Source organism: Didymella exigua (assembly GCF_010094145.1).
Source record: "Didymella exigua CBS 183.55 unplaced genomic scaffold M421scaffold_63, whole genome shotgun sequence".
Lineage (NCBI taxonomy): Eukaryota > Fungi > Ascomycota > Dothideomycetes > Pleosporales > Didymellaceae > Didymella > Didymella exigua.
In genome coordinates, this window is record NW_022984837.1 from 1 (window position 1) to 24,212 (window position 24,212).

The 24,212-nt window shown below is 55.9% G+C and overlaps 7 protein-coding genes across 7 annotated transcripts; 4 read left to right on the plus strand and 3 right to left on the minus strand.

The window, feature by feature from the left end:
- Nucleotides 1–2,141: 2,141 nt before the first annotated feature.
- Nucleotides 2,142–4,350, plus strand: M421DRAFT_96645 (uncharacterized protein; the record flags this gene model as incomplete). Its single annotated transcript, XM_033598409.1, has 3 exons — nucleotides 2,142–2,256; nucleotides 2,309–2,410; nucleotides 2,462–4,350. 3 exons carry the CDS (start codon nucleotides 2,142–2,144, stop codon nucleotides 4,348–4,350), a joined length of 2,106 nt encoding a protein of 701 aa, XP_033442904.1.
- An 822-nt stretch (nucleotides 4,351–5,172) lies between these two features.
- Nucleotides 5,173–6,832, plus strand: M421DRAFT_351691 (uncharacterized protein). Its single transcript, XM_033589575.1, has one exon. The coding sequence runs from the start codon at nucleotides 5,414–5,416 to the stop codon at nucleotides 6,581–6,583; it is 1,170 nt and encodes a 389-aa protein (XP_033442905.1). The 5' UTR covers nucleotides 5,173–5,413; the 3' UTR covers nucleotides 6,584–6,832.
- Nucleotides 6,833–8,095: 1,263 nt separating this feature from the next.
- On the minus strand, nucleotides 8,096–9,864 carry M421DRAFT_104911 (uncharacterized protein; the record flags this gene model as incomplete). Its single annotated transcript, XM_033587071.1, has 2 exons — nucleotides 8,096–9,630; nucleotides 9,687–9,864. The coding sequence occupies 2 exons, from the start codon at nucleotides 9,862–9,864 to the stop codon at nucleotides 8,096–8,098; spliced, it is 1,713 nt and encodes a 570-aa protein (XP_033442906.1).
- Nucleotides 9,865–10,255: 391 nt separating this feature from the next.
- M421DRAFT_77519 (uncharacterized protein) lies at nucleotides 10,256–11,848 on the plus strand (the record flags this gene model as incomplete). Its single annotated transcript, XM_033597330.1, has 3 exons — nucleotides 10,256–10,320; nucleotides 10,371–11,034; nucleotides 11,198–11,848. The coding sequence occupies 3 exons, from the start codon at nucleotides 10,256–10,258 to the stop codon at nucleotides 11,846–11,848; spliced, it is 1,380 nt and encodes a 459-aa protein (XP_033442907.1).
- An 884-nt stretch (nucleotides 11,849–12,732) lies between these two features.
- Nucleotides 12,733–13,493, plus strand: M421DRAFT_351685 (uncharacterized protein). Its single transcript, XM_033589574.1, has one exon. It carries the CDS (start codon nucleotides 12,857–12,859, stop codon nucleotides 13,352–13,354), a length of 498 nt encoding a protein of 165 aa, XP_033442908.1. The 5' UTR covers nucleotides 12,733–12,856; the 3' UTR covers nucleotides 13,355–13,493.
- A 5,312-nt stretch (nucleotides 13,494–18,805) lies between these two features.
- On the minus strand, nucleotides 18,806–21,011 carry M421DRAFT_96647 (uncharacterized protein; the record flags this gene model as incomplete). The annotated part of the gene is made up of 2 exons (XM_033598410.1): nucleotides 18,806–19,248; nucleotides 19,307–21,011. The coding sequence occupies 2 exons, from the start codon at nucleotides 21,009–21,011 to the stop codon at nucleotides 18,806–18,808; spliced, it is 2,148 nt and encodes a 715-aa protein (XP_033442909.1).
- Nucleotides 21,012–22,470: 1,459 nt separating this feature from the next.
- On the minus strand, nucleotides 22,471–23,861 carry M421DRAFT_426659 (uncharacterized protein). Its single transcript, XM_033594465.1, has 4 exons — nucleotides 23,622–23,861; nucleotides 23,386–23,568; nucleotides 23,177–23,333; nucleotides 22,471–23,121 (listed from the first exon to the last, which is right to left on the minus strand). Exons 1-4 carry the CDS (start codon nucleotides 23,794–23,796, stop codon nucleotides 22,797–22,799), a joined length of 840 nt encoding a protein of 279 aa, XP_033442910.1. The 5' UTR covers nucleotides 23,797–23,861; the 3' UTR covers nucleotides 22,471–22,796.
- Between the last annotated feature and the right edge of the window lie 351 nt (nucleotides 23,862–24,212).

Here is a 24,212-nt window from a genome sequence, read left to right on the forward strand (position 1 = left end):
TTGTTCTGGCATCATAGCGCAGCTTATATGTAGGCCCTCGCACGGCACGATTTGTAATAGAGTTCAGGTTCACGACAGCGCTTGGCCTGCGACACCTTACATGAGTCTACATTTGACTCTCTTATTGCCATCTTTGGAAAGTATATCTGTCACACTGAAATACTAAGCAAACACAACGGATATAACTCTAAACTTTGCAATGATCGAGAAAAACAGAGAGGGCTCGTTGAATCTGATTGTGAAACTCGGCGTACTAGACGAGATCGCACAATCGTGACGTACCTGAAGCAACGACACGCGCGAGCATCCGCACGGCAACTCTCTGGGGTCTCTAACGTGTAATACAGTCACAGGTGCACAGTGCAGAACTCATCAACTTTTGGCTCATGTGCTTTTTGCAGCTCTTGGTGCAGACACTGAACCGCTCACATATTCTCTACCTACATGTGTGAGCACGCAGTGAGTGAGTAGGCGCAATAAGACAAGGGTACTGTTCATTTTCTCACAGATATGATTCAGTATCGAGCTTGCTATAATTGCATCGTAATCGATGGACCCCCATTACTGTGCGTCGCCCAGGGGCCCTTAGTGATGCAGCGACCGTGGCTCAACAGCGACGCGACCCAATAAACAGCACATCTGACCCCAACAGGGCCCGAGAAGCACATTAGGCGATAGGCTCTGCACATACACACAAACACATACTGGCTCCATCCTCTGCTTGCGCCGTGCGAACCGATAACACCCACACTGCTGCCTCCTGCGAAGAAGCCACCTCTAATTCTCGCCAAATGTCCGCCACTTCGTTCACACGCTGGCTCGCTGGCGCACGAAGAAAAGTAGAGCGGAGTAATGATCTGCATACGCGCTCAGAATGGCTTGCAAATTTGATCTACGATGATCCATTCCTTCACGCAACAAACCCAGACCTTCCGGACGATTGTCTTATCTGTTACCGCCCATTCGCACACCGAATACCTGACAGGACACGCATAGAACTGGAATGCGGTCACAGGCACTTTTGCAGGTCGTGTATGAGAAGATGGTCTCGAGAGGGGAAGGATACCTGTCCATACTGCCGCAAGAAGCTTTGGCACCTGAATACGCCCACCAGCATCACCAACAGATCAGCCAATCGACTCTCTGGGGTAATCCAGAGACAGCTTAACGCAACTGTTGTAGAAACATTCTCTACCGGCCGGACAGATAATGTTAGCCTGACGACGCACGTCTCTGGGCCAAATTTGAGATCCGAGTTCTTTGGAAACTCAGCTGCTATGCCTCAATCAGCGGCGCGCAGAATCCTGTTCAGACGGAACATCACCTCCCCATCTACCATTCGCGATCTGGGTACGACAGAACATCAGGCACCGGTAGCTGACCTAGTCCTCCACTATAACAACCTCGTCGCAGTTACGATGCAGTACAACGAAAGACCCAGGTCCCACGGTCCGCTGACTCGACTCCAAGCTCGCATGCGCCGTGGAGCCATCAATCCAGAGATCAGAAACTTGCAGTAGCTTCATAGAATGCATCGAAAGCAGAGCGTGAAGGCGCTATATACTTGGAAGGTTGGAAGATGCAGTACCTGCACCGTTGCGCCCATATCTTGACCGTGATCACACGAGTCAAGCTGACCTGGGGGGTTGCGCTAGCACAAACGCACCCGCATCGTCTGCCCGGCATGAGCTCATGGTTCCTTTAGCAGGTGTTCATCGAAAATATACTTTGGCGTCATGCTGAAAACATAGATGTAATTTCCACAATTTATCGGCACTTGTCGACGTCAATACATCGCTCCGGAGTCAATGCTGTCTCATAAGTAGCACCAGCACGTGATCGACTCTAGAGCATAGAGAAAACTTTCTAAGATAGACCCATAAAATGTCTTGTCCGATAACTTGAGTTCTTACAGTGTCAAACACGTGCGCTGCACTTCACTTGCGCAAAGCCGTGCACGGATCATGGCCGGACCTAGTGCAATATAAACGCAGCTAACCCACTCAAAGGCCTTCTCCACCCACAGCTTGTTCATCTGAACAACCCCATCATTGTTTTCACTTTTCGATATCTCTTACGCGTCAGCACGCCTAATCTGTCTACAAAAACACCTATTCATCCTCTATTAGCATCGTTAAAACATGCCTTCCAAACGAAAGCAGTCTCTCCACAAGCAGGCTATCATCGAGACAGATGCGTTCCGCGAGGCGCAGAAGAAGGGGGCCGAGCAGAAGGAGGCAATGAAGGCCACGGAGTGTACGTTGGCTGACACTTGGCTTGGCTTGCCGTATGACTGACAAACTTGTAGCTATCACATTGCCATCCGTGCCTGATGCAAGCAACCCGCGCAATTCGTCGGTGCACAAGTCGCAACCGCGCAAAGTCGTCGTGCCCAACGCCCTTCTCCAAGGTACGCGGCTTTGAAAGCTTGAGCTGTCCCCTTTCCTGACACCTCCACCAGTTGTCAACCCGAATGTGCGAAAGCTGCCAGACGCGGCTTGTGAAAAGGGCGTCGTCATCATCGATGGCAACAGTTTCCAGAAGTCTCTCGCGCGCAAGAAGAAGGCCCATCGTGTGCCCCTTCGAGATACCGCAACTAAGGCCGAGAAGAAGCTGGCGCCAGTCGACGCGACCCAGGTCCCAGAATCACACTTCACTTCCACAAGCGAGCAGACGGTTGACGACGGCACCTTCGAGGCGCTCCACAGTATCATCAAACTCCCTTCCGGGGATCTCGACTTACACGAGCTGGTGTCTCCGCAATCCCTTACCAGCTCTGAGTTGAGGTTGCAGTCTTTGGACAGGTTTAGCGGGGACTTTGCGTTCGCTGAGCCGCAGTATACCCCTTTATCGAAGCTGGACTGGAAGATGCCAGGTTTGTTCAACATGCCGCCGAGTGCAGGCCCTATTGTCAAGCCGATACCTATCCTGAGTTCCACGACGGATTCAACTTCAACGTTTGCATTTGAGGCGCCTAGGATTGCCCCTGAGCCTGCATCCCTTGCGCCAGTCGTCTCTGATGTGCCCCCAGGCCCTGAAGAGCGGACTCGCTTCGACCTTGCAATGGCATTCTGGACTTCAGTCTCTCATACCAAGACTCTAGGTGGAGAAGAATCGGTCTTCACGGGTGCTGGGACCGAGATCTTCGAGAATGATGCGGAAGACGGAAATGAAGCATCCATCGACTCAGCGGTAGTCCGAAGCGTTGATGTCGAGGAACTGCAGACAAACTACCCCAATGTCTACGCCACAGCCCTTGATCGATCGACGGACGCACTCACTCTAAAGCTTGTTGCGTTTGGTCAGGCGACTGGAATCACGGCTTCCAACGCTGACTCACAGCGCAGCTGTACTGCAGCGGTTGCCATACTCGACGGTCTCCACATTTCTATACAGGACATTGACCTCGTCGCGGAACTCGAAATCACATGTAAGGATGCCATTGGTGATGGCGAGGAAGAGACCGAGACTGCCGAAGACGAGACCGTGGGTACACCTTTATCTGAGCACGGTCAGGTTTCCTCGGTCAGCACGTCCGAGCCACTGTACTATGGCGAGGCGCGAGACGAGCAAGACTCGGACTTTGAGTTTGCAGCGTCACCTGTCAAGGATCAAGTCCTCTTACTCGAAGGCAGCGATGACACCACGGCTGTCTGTCCAGAAGATCCTGACTCGAATAAAGAGGCAGACTCAAGCCAGCAGGCAGGTCCAGTCGTTCACGTTCGAGACGTGGCTGACACCTCGCCCTTGGTGGCGTCAGTGAAAGCTAATGACCACCCGCCTCCTCTGCGCACATCTCAGCAGTGGCTTACCTTGACTGCACCGCCGACGACGACACCGCAATCTGGTATTAAGAGGTCCGCAGTAACTCCCGGTCGTCAGGAATGGCTTACTCTCACACCTTCTTTCGTCGAGCTTCCTTTGGAGATGACTGACCACTCGTCCTACGTTGGTCAGTCTCCGAGCCTCGGCCGTGACACTGCTGATAAGGTGACGAAGCCTGAAACGCCAGAAATCATCTCGTTCGAGTCTGCTTCCAGCAACGAATCATCCGCAGAGGGCGCTTCGACTGCAGATGGTGAGCCCACCGCACCTGGAGCATCGCCAGACTGGACCGCTGAGCTTGTTTGCGCCATGCTCGGCACCGAGTCTCTCTTTGACTTCATGTCGATCCTGGGTGTCAGCGAGGATGGCTCCACAAGCAAGAGCGCGCTAGTCACTGCCTTTCTGATCCTTGTCAGGGCCGAGCGGCGGAAGCTCGACCTACCAGCTCCACCGCCATCGTGCACTGCCACCTCCGTCCTCACTAGCAAGATCCTGCCGTACACCACGGTACTAGGCACCACCTAGCTCGCCACGTTCCTGGCGCAGTTCGATTTCTGCAACGAAGGCACGGTAGAGGCTGAGGAGATCTACCGCGTGTTCAAGGAACTATGCAAGGAGGAGACGCACAAAAATCTATTGGCTACGACTGGCACCATGGGCAAGGTCGGTCGTCGTATTGGGAAACTTTCGATTGCTTAAGAGTGTTCGGTAAGTTGAGCGCCTCCCAGCTGAATCATTACCACTGACTGACAACAGGGTGGCTGGAAATTGGCGCCCTGGCGCACGAGGATACACCAGTCAATATGCATGTTCGTTCAAATCTCGCCTTTGTGCGGCTGTTACGAAGCCGTAGAGTGTCCTTTGTCCTTTCCATGTATAGCAGGCTCTTCACGTTCACATCCTAAAGTCAGCGCTTGAAGCCTGGATGCGTCCTGAAATTTGAGATCTCTGACCGTCGCGACTGGTGTTGGCATCCATCAAACAATTCGTTTGAAGCTTCGACTCGTCGCGGAGGTCATGTTCGCTTAGTTGAAGAGTAGCGTTCGGCATCGCGCAGTGTCGGAAGATGCACGTGAAGATGCACGTGAAGATGCACGTGAAGATGCGGGTCGTGGTAGCTACCATAATCATCGCAAGCTCTGTTGTTGTCTCGATGATCTTCCCGGGTGATGTATGGTGTCGCAAAGCAGCGGTCGTCATGATCTGCAAGATGTGAGATCGGGCTAGGTACCGCCGTACCGGTAGCGTTAAAGGACCCACTTTCCGTGTTAGCGCTGTCGCGCCTCGCTTCATCATTGACGCCTGCGCGGTTCAGTCTTCTTACCTTAACATCAGCAACACAGGGAGCAGTCGAGCAAATGAACGGATCTTCCAGCTGTCTGGAACACTCGGGCTCAGGCACCTGTACCAAGCCCATAAGCTCCGCATCGTGCCAATCTTGACACTACACCTGCAACTAACAAAGCCCCGCGATCTAGTCAACCAGACCTTTTTGAACCCTTATATCATCGTCAACGTCATGTAGGCGCCGCCACTGCTCGGTGCAGAGCATGTGTCAGCCAGGAATGTAGCACGTGGAGACCTTTTGATGCAAACATCAACGTTCTGTACATTTCGAATTTTCCACCTAATCATGCACAACGCCGTTGAAGTGACAATGCCCACCGAAAACGAACGCCCGCTGCTCCGGAACTCAATCTCTCCTCTTTTGTCGCTGCCGCACGAACTTTTGCATTTCATATCCAGCTCAATCACCAACTTCCAGCCATGGACCTTCACTTCGATCCGGGAGCATGCGGACCCCTCCATAGACGACAAGGACCTCTTGCCGCACGTTGGTGATTTCGAAACCATCGATCTGAGACCGGCTCATCGGACTGTTCTTGGGCTGTCGAGCGAGTATGGCTGGCTGACGCTTGTACTCTCGCGACATCCCTACCACCTGTCCAGGAGCGACAAGACAGGGATTTCACCAGCCATCACGCAGGCACTGAGGAGAGCGAATGCCCAGCTGGAGCAGATGCATTGCGCCGAGGGGGAACCACGAAGCACGCCTATCTATCGCAGCAGTCGGCGAGCGTCCAGGATATCTCCCACCGACAACGCAGCTTGTCAGAAAGCATGCATGCAGCAATACCACGCCCATGTCCACCTAGAAGAGGAAACCTGTCCCGTTGCTAGTAGCGGCGCAGCACGATTACGCACAGCGCGTAGCTACGAAGACGAGCCCTCCGGCGCCAGCGCGCTCATCGCGTGCAGTCCCGCTCCCGTGCTCAAGCTCAGCAGCCAGGACATTGCGCGTCTCGCCAGCCAACTCCAGTCATTGGAGTCCACGGAGGACAAGGTCGTCGCCATGGCCGCCATCCTGATCACGCTCGTGCAATGCCGGCTGGCGCTGCTCGCGGACCTCGACAAGTGCGAGCCCGACTCACCGATCCCTTCCATCGAGCTCTCCGAGTCCACTGTCCCCGCGACACCGAAGACGGGCCCGCGCCACGATCGCTTGCGCAGCATGTCCGGCTCGACTGTTGCCGAAGCAGTAGTGGCGCAGACGCAGTCGCTCTCGCTCTCGCCGATATCGACAACGTACTGTTCGGGTAGGAGTCGAACGGCGGCGGTGTCGTGGGCCGAGAAGCGGGTGAGCGAGGAGCGCGATGTGGGCACGGCGCCGAAGCGACCGAGGCTGATGCAGTACAAGCAGGTGAGCAGCGGCAGGGTTGCGACGCTCATGGATCAGTTTGAGAAGTTTCATCTGTGAGAAGCTGGCGGTTGTCGAGCTCGATGTGTCGTCGGGCGCGCTCGTAAACTATTATTCACACATGGTGTTTGGCCTGCCTTCGTGCCCGCAGTGCAAAAGTGACGCAGGCCTCCTTCACCACACCACCATAGGGTTGTGCGGCGGAAGATCGGGAGCGCGTGCGTGGCACCGAGAGCATTTACACCACTGACACGCCTCCAACTGGCAGGCCGATACGTTCGTGGCGACGCCGGACGGCTGGAGTCAGGAGGTTGCTACGGGGAGGTTGCGACGGGAAGGTTGCGACGGGGAGGTTGCTACGGAAAGGTTGCTACGGAAAGGTTGCGACGGAAAGGTTGCTACGGAAAGGTTGCTACTGGAGCGGTCTGCTGTGCTTGTAGACTTCACCAACGACCTGCTTGGTAGACAATTCATTAAGCGTGCGCAGCAACCCCATCCATAAACCACGGGCGCCTTGTCAGCGAGCCACGCTGCGCCCGCCATTGTCTGAGCCGTCTGGGATAGTATTCACTGCAAGTTTCCGTGGGGATGCAGAGACGGTGGTCTGTATGTGTGGATAAGGGACTCGGAGTATCGTGGTAACGGTCTTCGACGTAGCGGTCTTTGATTTCGACGTAGCGCACCGTTGTTTTCTAGAATACCTACCGCGTTTTTCATCTGCGGCTGGATCCGCATACTAGGACAATGCATCCATCCACCCCAACAGCCATTTACCAAACATTGTCCCGTCTCGTCTGATATCGACACAATACATCCCCCCCCAGTTTCCGCTTTCCGCGCGTTGGTAGCTGATAAGCCGTAATGACGTTGTCTTGGAGCCAGATCGATCTCGACTTTCTCTTACGAACACTAGATATACGCCGTGAAACCGAGCGGTTGCAGCGGAGAATGGTGGTGTTGTTGGTGTTGTTGGTGGTGTTGTTGTTGTTGGTGTTGTTGGTGTTGTTGGTGTTGTTGGTGTTGCTGGTGTTGTTGGTGTTGCTGGTGTTGTTGGTGCTGTTGGTGTTGCTGGTGTTGTCGGTGTTGTCGGTGTTGCTGGTGTTGTCGGTGTTGTCGGTGTTGTCGGTGTTGGTGGTATTGGTGTTGCTGGTGTTGCCGGTGTTATCGTTGGTGTTGTTAGCTGCTGGCAGTTCAATTCTGTCACGTCCTGTTCTGTTCTGTTCGATTCAATTCGGTGGGTGAAGTAGAGCTCGGTTCAACAGGGCTGTTGCGGCGCGTCGTGTGGGGTAGCTTGAGCAGAGCCCGAGGACGGTGGGGGACTGTTGGTTCAAGGAAGCCAGCCGCAGGGTGGCTAGAAAGCGTGCGGGGAAGTGGTCAACGACTGGTCAACAACTGGTTGACGACTGGTCAACAACTGGTCAACGACTGGTCGACAACTAGTCGACAACTGGTCGACAACTAGTCGACGACTTATTCCAACGCTCCGCTGAGCTCGAGGTCGCTTGGGTATCATTGTCTCGCCTACTCGCTCTACACATTCACTCGCCTGCTCCCGCCACACCTCCACCCGCGCTACACCTCCACCTCACCCGCGGCCCCCTCATGGCCGCCAAACTCGCCCTCCTCGCTGAAGCGCATAAACTTTTCGCCCTTGCTCTCGGTGCCCCACTCGACGACCTGGCCGTCCTGGACCTCGCAGTCCTTGAGCACCGTCTTGTCGTCGTCCCTCGCGCTGCCGCCCTCGATCCTGCAGCGGCGCCCCAGGATGCAGTCGGTGAGCTGGACGTTGGCGCCGACGTCGACGCCGTCCATGAGCAGGCAGCGCAGCAGGCGGGCGCCCTCGCGGATGCGGCAGTTGGAGCCGATGACGGACTCCTTGATGTTGGTCTTCTCGGCCACGTCGACGTTGTCGGCCAGCAGGCTGTTGTCGGCTTCGACGCGGCACTTTTTGGGCATCGAGTGGGCCGTCGACGGCGCGATTTTGCTCGCAAACCCAAACGGCGAGCTGCTGTTCTCGGGCAGCTTGGCGAGGCGCAGCGACACGGTGAGCAGCAGGTGGGCCGTGTCGACGCGGCGGATGAGCGGGGCGGTGGGCGTCGCGGGCTGGACGTAGGCGAGCATGGGCGGGACGGTGAGCTTGGGCCGTGCGGCGAGCGCCTTTGCGCTCGCGGGTATGGCGGACGAGCCGAGGACGCGCGAGGCGAGGATCGAGGGCGCGCCGGCCCCGTTTGCGGCCCCGTTTGCGGCCCCGTTTGCGGCGCCGGGCGCGCAGGTGCTGCTGTACCGGGACACGTCGATTTCCTCGTCGGCGACCTGCGAGCCCTCGGAGCTGGCGTCGTCGGCGCCCTGGAAGATGTCGCGCAGGCCGAGCTTGTCGGCCAGGCCGTCCTGCCAGCCGGCCTTTGCCCACCAGCCCAGCACGTCCTCGCTAATGTTCTCGAGGGCGTCGTTGTTGCGCATCATCTCGGCGACCCAGTAGGGGAACAGGTAGAGGTGGGCGTCGCGGTGGGTGGTCAGCAGACGCACGCGGGCGTGCTTGCGCATGAGCGAGTGGCGCATGGGCAGCGTCTTGTGGGCGTCGGTGATGTCGTTGAGCGTGTCGGTGGGCACCGAGTAGACGAGGTTGGCCATGTCGCGGCGGATCGAGCCGACGGGCGCGGGCACCGTGGGCGGCGGCATGGGCGCCGTCGCAATCAGGTCCGTCTCGTCGCGCTTGCTGCTGCCCTCGCCCCTGGTCTGGTACCACACGCCGAGGCCGCCGCGGCGCCCGAGCCGCTCACCGCCGGGGCCAGACGCCGTCCTGCGGCCAGCCGCATGCTCGCCGGCGACAGCGCCGGGGAACCCGGCCTGGCTGACCATCCAGGCGTCGGCCAGCGCGGTGCCGTCGAGCTCGCACACCAGGTCGCACGGCAGCACGATGAAGTCGCCCGTGACGGCGGCCTGGACGTCGGGCAGGCGGAAGAGGTCGCCGGTGCCCGTCTCGTGGGTCAGGCCGGCCGGCGCGAGCAGGGCGGGGCGCGGCGCGGGCAGGGCGGTGAGGTGCGGGTTCTGCGACATGGCCGCCTCGATGGCGTCGAGCGACTCGGGCGGCGTGACGACGGTGATGTCTGGGCGGGTGAGCGGGAGCGTCGGGCACAAAGCAGCGCAGGACGGGCATTCGTACCGGTCACGCCCATGCGGTAGCACCACTCCAGCGGATACCAGACCATGGGCCGGTTCGCGACGGGCAGCAGCGCCTTGGGCATGTCGCGCGGCGTCGACGTGAAGGTGCTGAGCGACGCGCCGGGCCCGCACAGGATGAGCGCCTGGAAGCCCGGCGAGGGCAGCGGCGCGTGGGGCATGGCGGTGTCTCGACAGCACAGCCTCGATGGTCGGTCTCGGGGAGGGAGTGTCTACTGCAAAGTACGAAAAGGAAAAAGAACACGAAGAGGAAGCGAAAGAGGAGGCGAAAGAGGAGGCGAAAGAGGAAGCGAAAGAGGAAGCGAAAAAAGAAGAGGAAAAGGAAGCGAAAAAAGAAGAGCAAGAGGAAGAGGACTGGGAATGCGAGGCCGTCCGTGTCAGAGCCCCGCCGAGTCACCGTTTCTGCCGCGAGTCATGTCCCCCGTCCCGCCCGCGCTTCCTCGGCAGCCATGCAGCCACATGTCGTGCCGCGTCCCCAGCCTGCACAACACGGCGCGACAACACACCAGCGCCCTCGCCCGACACCGCCGGGGACGATGAGCTGCGCGCACCATGTCCTTCAACTACGACCGCTATGACCGCCGCCAGCCCGCGACCCGCACGCGCTCCACGTTTGGGTACGCTCTCGCCAACGCGCCGAGCGTTGACGCCGGGCTAATGTTGACAGCTACTGGGTGCCCCTGGTGCTGACCGTCACCGTCGCGACGGCCGGCCTCGCAGCCTGGGTGTGGTCCGAACGCCGCGACGACGAGGACGGGTCGAGCGACGACGACCATCTGAGCTACGGCGACGAGAGCGACGGCCAGACGCGGCGCCGCAACCGCAGCAGCAACCGCAGCAGCAACCGCAGCAGCAACACCAACGCCAACCGCGACGGTAACAACAGCAACACCAACACCAACACCAACGCCAACGCCGACACCACCGCCAACAACGGCACACTGTCGCAGGGCGTCGGCGCCCAGGACCACCTCATGGGCCGCGTCCAGGGCGTCATCCGCCGCACGCCCAGCCCGCAGCAGGTCTTCGACACGGTCAGCAAGAAGACGGCCGCCGGCTGGGCCGCTGCCGGCGCTGCGCTCGCGAGCATCCGCGAGGAGGACAAGGACGACGCGTACGGCGACCACAGCCGCTGGTCGGAGGAGGCCGCCATCCGCCGCAGCCTCGACGTCCAGGCGGCCCAGACCAGCGCCGCCGTCGACACCGGCGCTGCCGTCGACACCGGCGCCGCCGCCCGCGGCAAGCGCAAGACGGTCGTGCTCGTCGTGTCGGCCGAGTCGCTGATGGACGCCCCCGACGACGACGACGGCTCGTACCGCTCTGAGAACGCCGTGCGTCTGCTCTGCCCTGCTCTGCCCTACTCTGCCCTACTCTGCCCTGCCCGCCCTACTCTGCCCTGCTCTGCCCTGCTCTGCCCTGCTCTGCCCTGCTCTGCCCTGCTCTGCCCTGCCTGCTCTGCCACACACCCCCATGGCCTACAGCTAACGCTACCAGACGCTCCTCTCCCACCTCCCCGACACGGACCCCGCGCGCACCCGCCTCTTCGTGCTCATCTACTCGCCGACCCTGCGCTCGCGCCCCGCCTCCAAGGCGACGTCGCGCAGCGCCTCCCGCGACCGCGCCTCGCCTCTCGGCTCCTCGTACAGCGCCATCAGCCCCGCCTCCGACCTGGCCGCGGTCGACCCGCAGCCCGACCGCCCCGTCTACACCCCCGCGCTGTCGGCGCGCTCCAGCGACACGCTGCTGTGGAACACGCTGCACGCCCACGCCCTGCGTCTCGTCGAGCACCCCGCCATGGCCATGCCCTTTACCACCCCCTCGGGGTTCGTGCACATGCTGCGCCACCTCGCGCCGGACCTGGTCTACCTCGTCGACGCCCTCAGCGGCGCCGGCGGCCGCAACGTACAAGACATGAAGCGGTGGGTCGGCCAGACCGTCGTCGTCGTCGGCAGCGACGGCACGGGCCTCGGCGGCCTGGTCGACACGGACGACGAGGCGCCGCGCGGCAAGGGCAAGGCGAGCGAGCACCACGACAGCAGGTGGTGGGAGAGCACCGACATGGTCGGCCTCGGCAAGGGCGTTGATGTGGTCGATGCGAGCAGATTCGACGACGACTTTGAGAGGAGAGTCGGCGGGAGGGAGTAGAGGGTACTGGTTGGGTGGATATCCCTTGCTAGCCTTGCTGCACTTGTTCGTGTCGTATTCAATGTTGCCCCGCCACTACCTCGCCTTTTACGCCTTGTCTTTTACGCCTTTTCTTTTACGCCTTGTCTTTTACGCCTTGCCTTTTACGCCTTGTCTTTTACGCCTTGTCTTTGACGCCTTGTCTTTGACGCCTTGTCTTTGACGCCTTGTCTTTTACGCCTTGTCTTTTACACCTCGCCTTTTACACCTCGCCTTTTACACCTCGCCTTTTACACCTCGCCTTTCACGCCTTGTCTTTCACACACAAACAAACAATCGTCAGTCCTTGTGCAAACTACCATCAACCTCGCTTGTAAACTGCACAGTCACGTACCCTCGCCGTTGCAGGACTACAGTTCGCCCTCGCCGTTGCAGGACTACAGTTGTTCACCTTCGCCGTAGGCCAGGCAATGGGCACTTGCCGTCACGTATCCCTCCCACTAGACTCGCTGGCTGCTCTTGGCCGCGGACTACAAAGTATGACATCTGTGCCCAGCGTCTTGACCTCATCGCATCGTGCGAGTCCATGCTTGAGCCGTCTCGGACGATATGTACTGCGCCAAGCTGTTTGCTGTTTGCTGTCGCTGTCGCTCAGTGCCACCCTACGCGCTGTGGCTGCAAACGTGGGCTTGGCATGCGCACCCAGAATGGCCGAGGACAGTAACGAGGCCACACGTCATTGCGTGTCCTCTCTGCTGTTCAGGAACAGGCAATGCGGTTGATCAGGCTGAAGGATTTGGGTGCGGGGGTTGCGCGGGTTTACGGCTGCACAGGCACCGTGTCGTGTCGGCACACGTGCAGAGGTCGTCCAGCGGTCATGTACTGTATGCAAGAGGCCCCCCATTGCCAACGTGTCTATCGCTCAGTGGGTCATCCTGCCGCGGTGCATTCTCTTGGAGCATTGGGGCCAGCCACATATGTTTGCCATTCTCGCGACGTGCAGTTGCATCGTGACCACCCAGGACAATCATGGCAAAGAGACAAAAGTCGTCGATTGCAGCAGGCAGTGTCCCTGTGCCAAGGCAAGTGCCCTCGCTTCTCCGTGACTTCTTCAACGGTCCAGTCCTGGCCTTTTGCGCAGTCCTGGCCTTTTGCACAGTCCCGACGTTTCGCACAGTCCTGGCCTTTTGCACAGTCCTGACGTTTCGCACAGTCTCGACGTTTCGCACAGTCCCTACACCAGCCCTCCTATTGCGTTGGCCGCCGGCAATTTCGTCTTCTTTGTACCTGAGATTCTGCTCCAGTCACTCGGCGATCAATGGCGCTCGGGAGCAGACAACAGAAGGATTGAGCTGCACGACATTGATGCAGAGACTGGCCACATCATCGCGCACTTCCTGCACACACGCACCTATCAGCCGTTTCCTGTTCATCCAGACCACGCGGAGGAAGAAGCGCCCAAAAAGCCCAGAGCTGAATTCAAGAAAGCCATTGCAGCGTTTATCGCTGCTAAAAAGTACGGACTGACCGCCCTGCAAGAGCTGGCAAAGCATGAAACGGAGCGGTGTGCCGGTGACATCACCGTCGTCCAGGCGGCACATGCAATCGGCAAAGATACGTTGACATGTCTGCACGAGGATGCTGGCTGGCTGCAGGATCTTGTGCTACGCAAAGCCGAGCAGACGTTTGGCGAGCACCATGAGATCTTTTCGAGTCCCGGCTTCTTCGGTGGCATCAAGAACCTCAATTTGGCAAGACTCCTAGGACAGCACGTCGCAAGGCTGTACCGCGATAACCTTGAAGAAATGAAGACGCTCGTCTCCGAGGTGGAGAACTGCTTGGCTAATCAGGGGGCCTTGCTCAACACGAGGGATGCAACGATGGGTGAGGTCGGCGCGTCAGGAACAGAGGCGCCATCAGATCTGCCCACTTTCACTGACAGACCTGCCTCTCCGCCGCTCAAGCCTGATGGTATAGCTGATGATTGGGGTTCCTTGGGGTCGGCGAAGAAGAAGAAGAAGAAGCCAACGCGCGTCGCGGAAGCAGCTTGCTTTGACATTTTCCCGACTGCAAAACCAGGTTCGGCGCCTGCACCTGCTGCACAAGTAGCCATGGAGCCTACACCAGTCAGAGACCCACTGACGACTGCCCCCAATTCTACGGAGGTCGTCGAGACGGCAGTCGATCGTGCGGATACTGAGGATCCACTGGCTTCTGTCGGTGTGGATTTCGGATGGAAGAAGAAGAAAAAGGGCAAGAAGGCTGCTCTCGGAGAAGAAGGACCAGCGGCGTGTTCAGAAGCACCGAGCCAGACGCTTGAAGCCTCGGAACTAGTCCCGGGATTATCGAACAAAGCACAAGCGGTTTCATCAGAAGTGGAGGAGGAGTTGAAACCGGGCGTGATATCGCAGCCAGCAGCGCCTATCGAACGCTCATCAGTCATTGTTGAGCCTCCGCTAGCCAAGGAGGAAGAGGATCCGTGGGGCTGGCCTGCAGTACTGCGTCTTGGTAAGAAGAAGAAGAAGAAGAAGGGCAGTGCTGTTCAGATGGAAGATTCAACTTTACTTCCACCACCGCCTTCAGAGCCAGAGGCGGTGGTGGGTGAGGATCAGTGTGATCCTCAGCCAGAGAAAGCACCACAGCCAGAGCCAGCACCAGAGCCAGCACCACAGCCAGAGCCAGCACCACAGCCAGAGCCAGCACCACAGCCAGAGCCAGCTCCAACGGTCTTTTCAAGAAGTTCTGCCGGCGAGAATGTCGAAGAATGCTTGCCCGCATCTCAAGCGATCGAAGCTCCGCCCAACGAAGTGAGCTGTGTGCCCGCAGACGATGCCGCGCCTCAATCGGGGCAAGAGTTTGGTGCAATTCATCTAGTTGTGTCGAACTTGAATCCTCTGGGGGGAGACGCGTCCTGGATGGATCACTATGCCGCACGAACAGGTCCATTCGAAGGATTGAAAAAGAAGGAAAGAATGGCATTGAGGAAGATTTTGAGGGCGGAGGCTACCGCCAAGGACGAAGAGGCGGAAGCAGCTTTGCTCTCTGAGAGGGCCGAGGAGCAAGGCGGTGCTCTTTGTACCGCTCCTGTCACCGCGGTTGCTAGAGTCGAGATTCCAGATCCTTTCGCCGGGCTGTCGAAGTCACAGAAGAAGAAGCTTGAGAAGAAAATAAAGGACGAGGCTGCCGCAGGAGAGAACGGAGACAAGAACATCGTGGCGCCGCCTGAAGAGCCAGCAACGGGCTCTGATTTGATCGAGCCGGAGCCAGACGCGGCAGTGGATATGGACGCATCAGACGGCGAGAATTGCCCCCTTCGTTACGAGCACTTGACTGTCAACGACGGATGGAAGGACTGTACGTACTGCGAGCTCTACATGCGGAGGATCGCCGTCAAGCTTCGTTCAGCAGGACTGCCGGATGTGAATGGATTGCTGGCCAAGTAGTCAGTACCCTGATCCGCGGTGCCGATCGATCCCAGAAACGCAATAGTGCAACGCTTGTCGATCTATGCGAACAATGGACCAGACATGAGTAAATGTTGTTAATCTATGCAAGCATACGACTCATACTGACCGGCGGCTTCGCCTTTCAGCACCGCACGCTGTGGGGAAGGGCACAGCCTCTGTGTCGTGTTGCTTCCATCTGCAGGTTTTGTAGCGAGGACGTGGCTAGGAGCTATCCCGTCCTCTACCCAGGGGATCAAGGCTTCGAGGGAATGATACGTGCTAGGGATCTGTGAATAACTCGTAGCCGGGCCACAGTGACCTCCTCCAGGCACCATGAATAAGCGTCAGAATTCGTTGAGCAGTTCTTCGCCACATATGGCATTTGCCTCGTTGTGTTGATCGATTGGCCAAGTGGGCGCGTTGAATGGGTCAGCCCAACCTTAGTTCGTGTCAGTTATTCGTACTTCTTTCCCGTCAGGATGTTCTTAGACCTACCTCATGTCACGATGAGCTTTCCACCTCTGCCCTTGAACGCATCCAGTCGTGGGGAAACCGCAGTAATCAAAGGCCCTGCTGCCTCGTCCATAGTCTTGGCATCGTCCTTGCATTCGAGTGTCCTGTAGTCGTGGCTCAAGTTCTTGAAGACCAGCAAGGGTCAATTGCCGTAATCTACGGCAATAATAGGCAATCTTAGCGTCCCGAAACCTACGTAGCATGTGTGGCATACGGACAGTAGGCGTAGATAGCCGTAATTGGCGTAGTACTGCAGTATTGCTGTGCACATGACAAGCTATAGAGCAAACATAATTAGAAAGTGCTTAGAGTGTAATTTGAACTAGTAAATGTACAAAGTAATGCTATCGTTACTGCTGTAAAGGTAGGCATTAACACAAAAGAGCTAACAGACTCTATTCCTAGCTTTACAATAATTGCACTTTAAAACAAACACTAAATTTTAGCGTAGTACTGCCGTACAACGCCTCAATCTACAGCTACTTCCTGTATGGCTACGGCTCAATATAATTACCGCTGCTTACTGTTGCCTACTGCAGTACACCGTAGCCGTAGGTTCCAGTACTACGTCCAGTTGGCAACGCTGCCGCCAACAGCGAAGCCGACGTCCAAGTTCGTGACCATTGCCTCGTAATAGATCAAGCCTGAAAAGTCGCCCTCGCCTTCATAATGTCAGCTCTCCCGAACCAATGCTATCATTTCGTTACGCATGATACATATCAGCAGACAAGTAGTGCTCATTACAGCTTTTGCCTTTAGCTAGCTAGACTCCAAAATTCAGGCTGTTGTTCGGGCCATCTGGGATGAGTCCGATGACGCGGCAGAAGGAATCAGTGTTGGTCTTGGTAATGTTCTGGGCGGCCACCGTCGAGGTGTTTGTCAGTCCACCGGCGGTGACTCGACTCGAGCCGACGACACAATTCGCTCCGTGTGCCAGATCTCGCTGCAGACATGAGAAAGGTGCATACAAGGTGCAGCACGATAGGGAGCTCAAGACGGAGACAATGATCAAGGCTCTGAACGCGCCAAGTATCCGTACTCTACGGCATGTCGTCTACGGGCCGATATGACGCCCGAGAACGTCATCCCCACATTTCACCCCGCATCTTGGCCTTGCCAGATCCGCTATGGTCGCCAGTCTAGCGGGGCAGTTGCGGTGAACTACCTGGGGTGGCCAGATCGGCTCCTGTTGTACAGCTACTTGAACCGTGAGCCTACCGTTTAGCTTCATAAGACCTCAAGGTGTGCGAGCCGACGTGACTCCCCCCTGTACCGACTCGTAAGCGTAGGAGGAGATTCCGGTGATTGTCAACGATTGGTAATCGTGCGGCGGCCGGGTGGGCTGGCCGATGTGAGTCCCGGGAACAACAATCGGCGTCGGCCGCCGGTCGCCGATGGCGGGCTAGGTGGAATCGGGCCTGCTAGATATTCAGTCGATAGTGACATCCACAAGCTGTCTCAAGTTTCGATCAAACCATATCGCTGTACTCAAGATTTGGAGCAAGATTACGAGGATGATCTCTAAACGTCCCGTATGCATAGGCAATGCTTTTGATGCCACGGAGAACAGCCCCCACGGAAACAGTGAAGGAGCGTTCAGGGATTTCATCGTAAGCTGGCTCCCTTCATCGCACCTTGCAAGTAGTCAGATTTTTGGTGCAATCACACGCAGGCATGCGAGTGGCTGTCAGAGATGAACATAGCTCGAAACGCCATCATCAAACAGGAGAATTCAAACCTCGTCTACAAATTTAGCATTCTTCAACCGCTTTGAAGAAAGCATCGAAATCATTGCGGAGAAGGGAGAATAATTACGATACCCTTGTTGGAGCTCTGAGTTCAGGATATCTGATTGAACGCGGTCCCTATGTATCTGGCGCAAACTTATCCAGATTCAGAGAATTGACTGCAGGTCTTGTTAATCTGGGCTTTCCTATTGCTTAGATTTGAGCCAAGGAAGATTGTATGATCAGGAAAGTGCCAAATAGGGCAGGGAGAGCGACAAAGCAGACAGTCGCAAAACAGTTTCTCTACGAACTGCAAAGGGGATTGTGTCTCAACACAGACGTAGTTGCTGACTTGGGAGTATCACAGTGGAGGGGAGACAGGTGTTCCTGAGCAAGTGCACGTTTCAGGTGCGCGGGGAATACCTCCACCGCCAACTACAAAAGTGGGTTTCGCAGCACGAGGCGGCTTCCAAGTTGACACGACCTTCTACATCAACGATCTGGATTCGATCGCCAAGGCGGAGATGATAAAAGCGTAGATTGCTTATGCTTTCAGAGCCAGTAACCTCAGCAAACTGATTGTTGAGCTGTATGGCTCACAGGCTCTGAATCACCTCACAACAACAAGGCACATTGATGCTACGTGCCTCTGCACAGGCGTATTGAAAGGATGATATTAACCAAGATTACTTTATGAAACCCATATATGCACTGCGCACGCAGTCAAACCCCGGTAAGAAAACGTTCAACAAGGCCTTCATGTGAGACACTGACAAGAGGCTGGAATACCACATGTCTTTGGTCCCCTCTATCATGCAACCGAGGCCCTTCAATAAGACGTTCCAAGCTATTGTGACCATCGATATCCTGTCCCAACAACTCGTGTTTCAGCAGATTAAAACGATCATTTCCATTTCCCAAGAAGACCGCGTCTGACCCTGCTCAACGGTCATCGTACAAGACAGCAGAGCCTCTAGATCTGAATAGACTCGGCCCGACCAGGAGATCGCCTCGTGGCAGTATCGTGCATGCACGGTCCGGCGACAAAGCTGACAACTTGAACTTAAGTATTTTTGTGAGACACGAAGACGTGTATCCGTGGTTCAGGTCGCGTGAGTACACCTGCCTTCTTTTTGGAGTAACGCTGACACCGCAAGTCGCGTACTAGACTTTGGTGGCATTGCTAGCAGTGCTCGATTTGATGGGTTGGATAAGGGTATTGGAAAATACCTAAGGAGTCGGCAGGCCGAAGTCCCCACACCATTCCTGGAGCGTGGCTGTCTCTACCCATACTAAGCGTTGCCGCTGTACGACAGGTCCGGCCCACTCATAGCTGTGTCGAAGTCGTTGGTGACATCCAAACCATCGAGCCAGTTCATGCTCAGCTGATATATAGCATCATGTCCCCAACATGTGTCAGACATTAGTCTAAGATCTGGTATGCAATCAACCAAAGTTATATCCACTGCAAGACGTGGGTCTAGGCCCGAAGATTGTACCCCCGCAGGTTGGAACTGATGTGATGGATGAGCTTCTTCTGCAGCGGGAATTGCGCATTGAGAGCCGGGTTGCATCTGAGGTGAGTTGGTATACAGATTGACAGCATCGGCCAGTACAGCGTCGCTCAAGCGATCGAAGACCTCATGGCTGTTTTTCGGTGCATTGCAACGCTCTGCAACGGCAAGTAGTACATTCGAGCACGCTCGCGTGTCGTTCACGATGTCCAAAATCGTAGCTGTTGGCGTGTCAGTCAGAGGTTGGCAGGAGACTCGAGGATGGCGAATGATACTCACGGTCTTGCGGAAGCAGAGGTCTCGGTGAACCTCGACCGACTCCATTGCGTCGCTTCAGCCGCTCTCGCAAGTGCTGTCCTACTGCGTAGATGTATGATAACCCGGCAAGGAACACTGAATGCAAGGTGATCCACGAGTATTCGATCTTGCGAGACTTGAACAAGTAACCATAGAGCGTAATCGATCGCTTGGCTGCGGCATGAATGCTCAGCACGCTCTCATCCTCTGCTTGGGTCTCAGAACTGGCGTTTGAAGGAGCTGGCCGGTACAAGAGCAAGATCCCATTCTGGTACAATAGCTCGTACCAGACGTTGGATCTGAAAATGGATTGAGCTTCAGCAAGTGGAGACGACAGATCCATGTCTGGTAGGCGAAGAGCAGCTGTATCGCTTCGCCATCCTTCAAGCTCTGCTACGAGCTCCTTACGCTTTGAGATGCGTTCGTTGAGGGAAGACGTGGTGAGTCCGTTGCCGCGATGCAGTGAAGTGAGCATCTTGCCACATAAAGCCCGATAACGAATGGTGTGTGCGAATGCTGCTATTCGATAGCTGGGAGCGAGACCCAGCGATTCTGCACTATCATGGCTCTGTGGCGAGAGGACGTCTTCTTCCGGCGACAATAACGGAAGATTGACGTCTATATCTTCGAGATGAACAGCAAGAGGCCGCCCAAGAGTGATGCTGACGACACGATCCAAGCAGAACACGCACCAGAAGCATTGCCGGTAGATCATCAGAACTTCCGATATGGACAAGTGCGTCTCTTCACTCTTGCGCTCGGTCTCGTGTTGGGATGAGTAGGTAAATTCACGGTGCAATCCCAATTCGAAGCACATCCGGGTTGCAATGCCCACCATATGCCATAGTCCTGATGATGAGTCTTTCGTGGAGCTGCTGAGTCTGAACTGACAGCACAGAAGTATGGCCTGCAAGCCATGAAGACCTCCGGCGGACAAGACCAGTTCCATATGAGCCATCGCTCTTTGATGATGAGTCTCCGCGTCAGGTAACACCTGCCAGTTGAACTTATAGACCTGGGCAGTCGCTATTGCTAGGATCATGTTGAACGTGAAAGCTTGAAAAGGCTTGAGGCTACTCGACCGTGGCTCCGCGTAGGCAGCTTCCAGTGCAATAGCGACCTGTTTCGGGTGGACTATGGGGTAGCACAACGCGTCATGGGCCAAATATGCGTCTATCAAGCTCTTTGCCAGCTGTCGCGGAGGGAGCGCTTTGTGATCCGTGCTCCAATCAGGCTCTCTCGACGATCTGCTTTCCTGCGCGCTGCCGACTGCATCGGTCTGCTGCTGAGTAGATGCTCTGACAAGACTTGCCAGCTGGAGTCCGCTTGCTGATCCTGGGAATTGGCGGTCACCCCCAGCGTGGGTCGAGAGCAGAGATCCTTCGTTGGCAGCCTCGTGGAGGTGATCAGCCGTGCCAGCAACGTCTTGAGCTTGACTTGCAGGTGATAGGACCTGACTCGTAAACGGTAAACGCTCATCAGGAGCCTGGTTGTTGTTTTCCAGCTGTCGAGCACGCTTCTCGAGTCTCTCCACATAGTCGCGCCGATACACTGGTTCCTTTGGTCGGGCGCTGTACGCGCATGGCGCATTTGCCTTCTCACATCCCGAACACGTGGGTCTTCTTTTGTCACACCTTGTCTTTCGGCGGTGGCAACGATCGCAAGCCTGCGTGTTTGTGGATTCCATGATGATGGTCTGGTCTGAGGTGGGAAGAGACTGCTCGGGGCCGGAAGTTCGCTCTCTCACGCCGATGAACCGTGCTTGCCAAGGCGTCCGACTGCGGGGTTGCTGCGCCGACACCCCGACGTCGGCTGGTGTCTGCCGAAGGAAGCGCCGCTCCTCTTATACCGCTTAAATCTGGGGTCAAGCACAACTTAAAAAAAAGCTTCAACGTCCCCGCCACTTCCCCAGGTTTTGACGAAACGGGCCCTAGACATGCCCTTTCCGAGCAGTCATGGATACCAAACACAGGCTATCTCTTGTCCAAGACCCCGAAAACTCTGCCATTCGTGAGGTCCGTACATGTCTCCTAGGCTAATCATGACGCTGACCAAGATGGCAGAAAGTAAACATTCTCGCTTCTGATCAAGAGGGCCGCATTGATGAAGGACATGGACGTGCTCTGATATTGAGGCAAGACTTCAGGATCATCCCCTTGTCAGCCTCAAAATGTCTGCTTTACCTACTACCTCGACCGTTCGAATATCGGCAATGCGAAAGTGCTCAAGTCGACCACGCACGACAACCTCCTCCATCCCACGAACATGACAGCATATCAATACACAATCGCCCTCATGGTGTTCCTCATTGCGTACGCCGTGTTTGAAATCCATAGCAGTTACTTTTTGAAGAGATTGAGGCCAAGTCGGTGGATCGCATTCCTAATGTGTCACGGGTTTGAGTCTCTCCCGCCTCACAGGCAACCGCGCCTCAGTTTTGGTAAGATGCGACTACCTATCCTGCACTAGCGCTGTTTATAACCACTCGTGTATACCTACTGTTCGTAGCTGCACACAATACAACCTTAGCTCAATCCTTCAATTCTTCCTGCACATGCGCACTTTTTACTCCACTGCACTAAGGACCCAACTCAACATCCCGAAAATTTCACGACTGGACAACGGTACACTTGTTCCTGGTCTTCACAGTCACCCGTTTTGCATGACATGACTCTGGCACGATCAATACTCGCACTTGACCTCAGCGGAAATACCTTGACGCTCGCAATTTCAAGCACTAGAAACACCCTGCCAAGTTGTATCACTTACGATTACGAAAGCGCTAGATAAGCATTGTAGCCCGCGAACTGGGTCTCATACAACACATACTTAGGAAACCTCGCCTCCTTCTCCGCCGGCAGCGATGGTGCATCAGGAGCCTCTTTGTTGGTGATAGTCCTGAGAACCAACGCGGTATTATCAGGACCATCTCGCAGGCCTCATGTACATATTCATTCCTATCTCATCTCAGAGATGTCCAGGAATCAAACATGCATGACAAGAAGCAGGAGATTTGTGGCGTACCGACATCCATAAGCGTAGGGACTCAAACGAAGCATGAACATTGATTTTCAAAGCGTGTCCTAGTGAGTCAGGGTAGGAGAAACCCAATAAGAAATCTCCATACAGAGGTATGGTACCGTGAAGTGGGTAGTAGCGCGGCCAACTGTGCCCGGGCAAGGGTGTGGGTCGACTTTCTGAACTTTGAGGTACATTCTTGTATTGACCTTGAATGGCGAGGTCAGGCGTCAACTGAGTACATTGACAAAAGGATGGACGCCAGATGCTCAGAGAATCGCCCAAGCGCAAGTCCCAACACCTTCAGTCACGGTATCAGCTATCCCCGTTGCCTAGTTGCTGTCTTACGATCATACAGGACTTTCCATTCCCGAGAGCCCGCCGATTGTCTACAGCATGTTAATGCATTTGGCCCTGTCGGTTCAAACGAGTCGTTTCTCCATTCATCCAGAGTCTATTCGCCGTTGACGATAGCATCTTTTTTGGGAAACACTTTGCTGCTCAAGTCCAGAACAGGTAGTGGACATGGGATACCAACAGCCTCGCAGGCGGTTATAATAGCAAGATACCAACCGCAGACGAGACCGACAAATCCGAAACCGCCTCCGATGTGCAGCAGCTTGTTGATGTACTCCACGTCCGCCGCGGTAGTGGCATGTGGAATTCGGAAGTCGGCTGCGGCGATAAAGGAGAACAGCATGATGAGGCCGAAGAAGATCAGAGTGAAGAAAACGTTGACGCGGAATGTACCCATGAAGAACACGAAGCTTGCAATTGCCCTGACAGTATGGGTTAGTGTCCGCGGCAAGTGACCATTATCCACTGTGGACTTACATTGTGACGTTGTGGAAGCCTTGTGATGAGTTGTAGGCCGCACCGGTGGCGCCACCGAGCTCTGCGAATGGAGCTGTGGTCTGGTGAATAGGGTCCTGGGTGTACGCCAGACTGCCCCAGTGGCTGCCATAGATGAGGAAGACCGCCATTGGGAAAGCTGCAGAGTGAATTAGGATCAGATATCGAGCTTTACGGACCACACCACTGACTGTTACCCAGAACAAATTCTGCGACACCGGCGAGGTTCATGGCGATGCATCCAAAGAAGTAGTAGTCTCCACTCAAGCCGACCAGACTTTGGGGAGCAACAGCACCTTGGAAGCCGCAGAGGATGAATATGGTTGATGTGTAGGGGATCAAGAAGCCCATCAGACCGAGCAGTGTGGGGTTGGCTGCGCATTGGTTAGTGTCACGTTCTATAGCTGTGACTTCTGGCAGAACGTACCAAATCGCTTTGCAAAGTCACCGTGTCGAGGCGCTGATGGCTGGAAGAACAAGCGTTCATACTGCTCGGAGCTGAGTTGTACAGTAACCTGACGACTAAGCCCCGTATCACTGCCAACGATGTTGTGGCCATTGTGCTCCCTCATTTCGTGGTCAATCTTGTGGCCGTCGGACATGGCTGGTGTGGTAAGATGATGAAAATGCAACAGCTGAGGTCTTGAGGATCAAGATAGAATCCGAGACCATAGAGACGATCAAACAAAAATTGAGAAACGCGGGGCCTTGAGACTTTATTGCTGTCGCATAACATTCGCACGCGGTAGGAGACAGCGATCTTTGCTACTGTCGGCATTGTCCCGGCAAGCAGACATGGCAGAAAAGGTCAAGCCCCTGTGAATTTCCCCAGTTCCCCAGGCTCTCCGCATGTTTGCTCCGCATCTGACACAGCTGTGTGTGGAGCAGATGGGAGGATGTGGGCCATGCTCACGGCTTGCATAGCAATGCTTTGTGGGTACGTCCGCTAGGTCGCCAGAACAAGCTTCGTCAAGCACAGTGTGGCGTTCTCGACATCCGCTTCTCGGCTCAGGAGATC

Bases quoted from the DNA above. Each gene is read 5' to 3' on its own strand.
- M421DRAFT_351685 (XM_033589574.1), top strand. From the start codon at position 12,857: ATGGCAAAGAGACAAAAGTCGTCGATTGCAGCAGGCAGTGTCCCTGTG.
- M421DRAFT_351691 (XM_033589575.1), top strand. From the start codon at position 5,414: ATGCAAACATCAACGTTCTGTACATTTCGAATTTTCCACCTAATCATG.
- M421DRAFT_426659 (XM_033594465.1), bottom strand. From the start codon at position 23,796: ATGTCCGACGGCCACAAGATTGACCACGAAATGAGGGAGCACAATGGC. The intron at 23,569-23,621 runs GTACGTTCTGCC...ACCAATGCGCAG, and splicing joins TGACTTTGCAAAGCGATTTG to CCAACCCCACACTGCTCGGT. The intron at 23,334-23,385 runs GTCAGTGGTGTG...TTCACTCTGCAG, and splicing joins AGAATTTGTTCTGGGTAACA to CTTTCCCAATGGCGGTCTTC.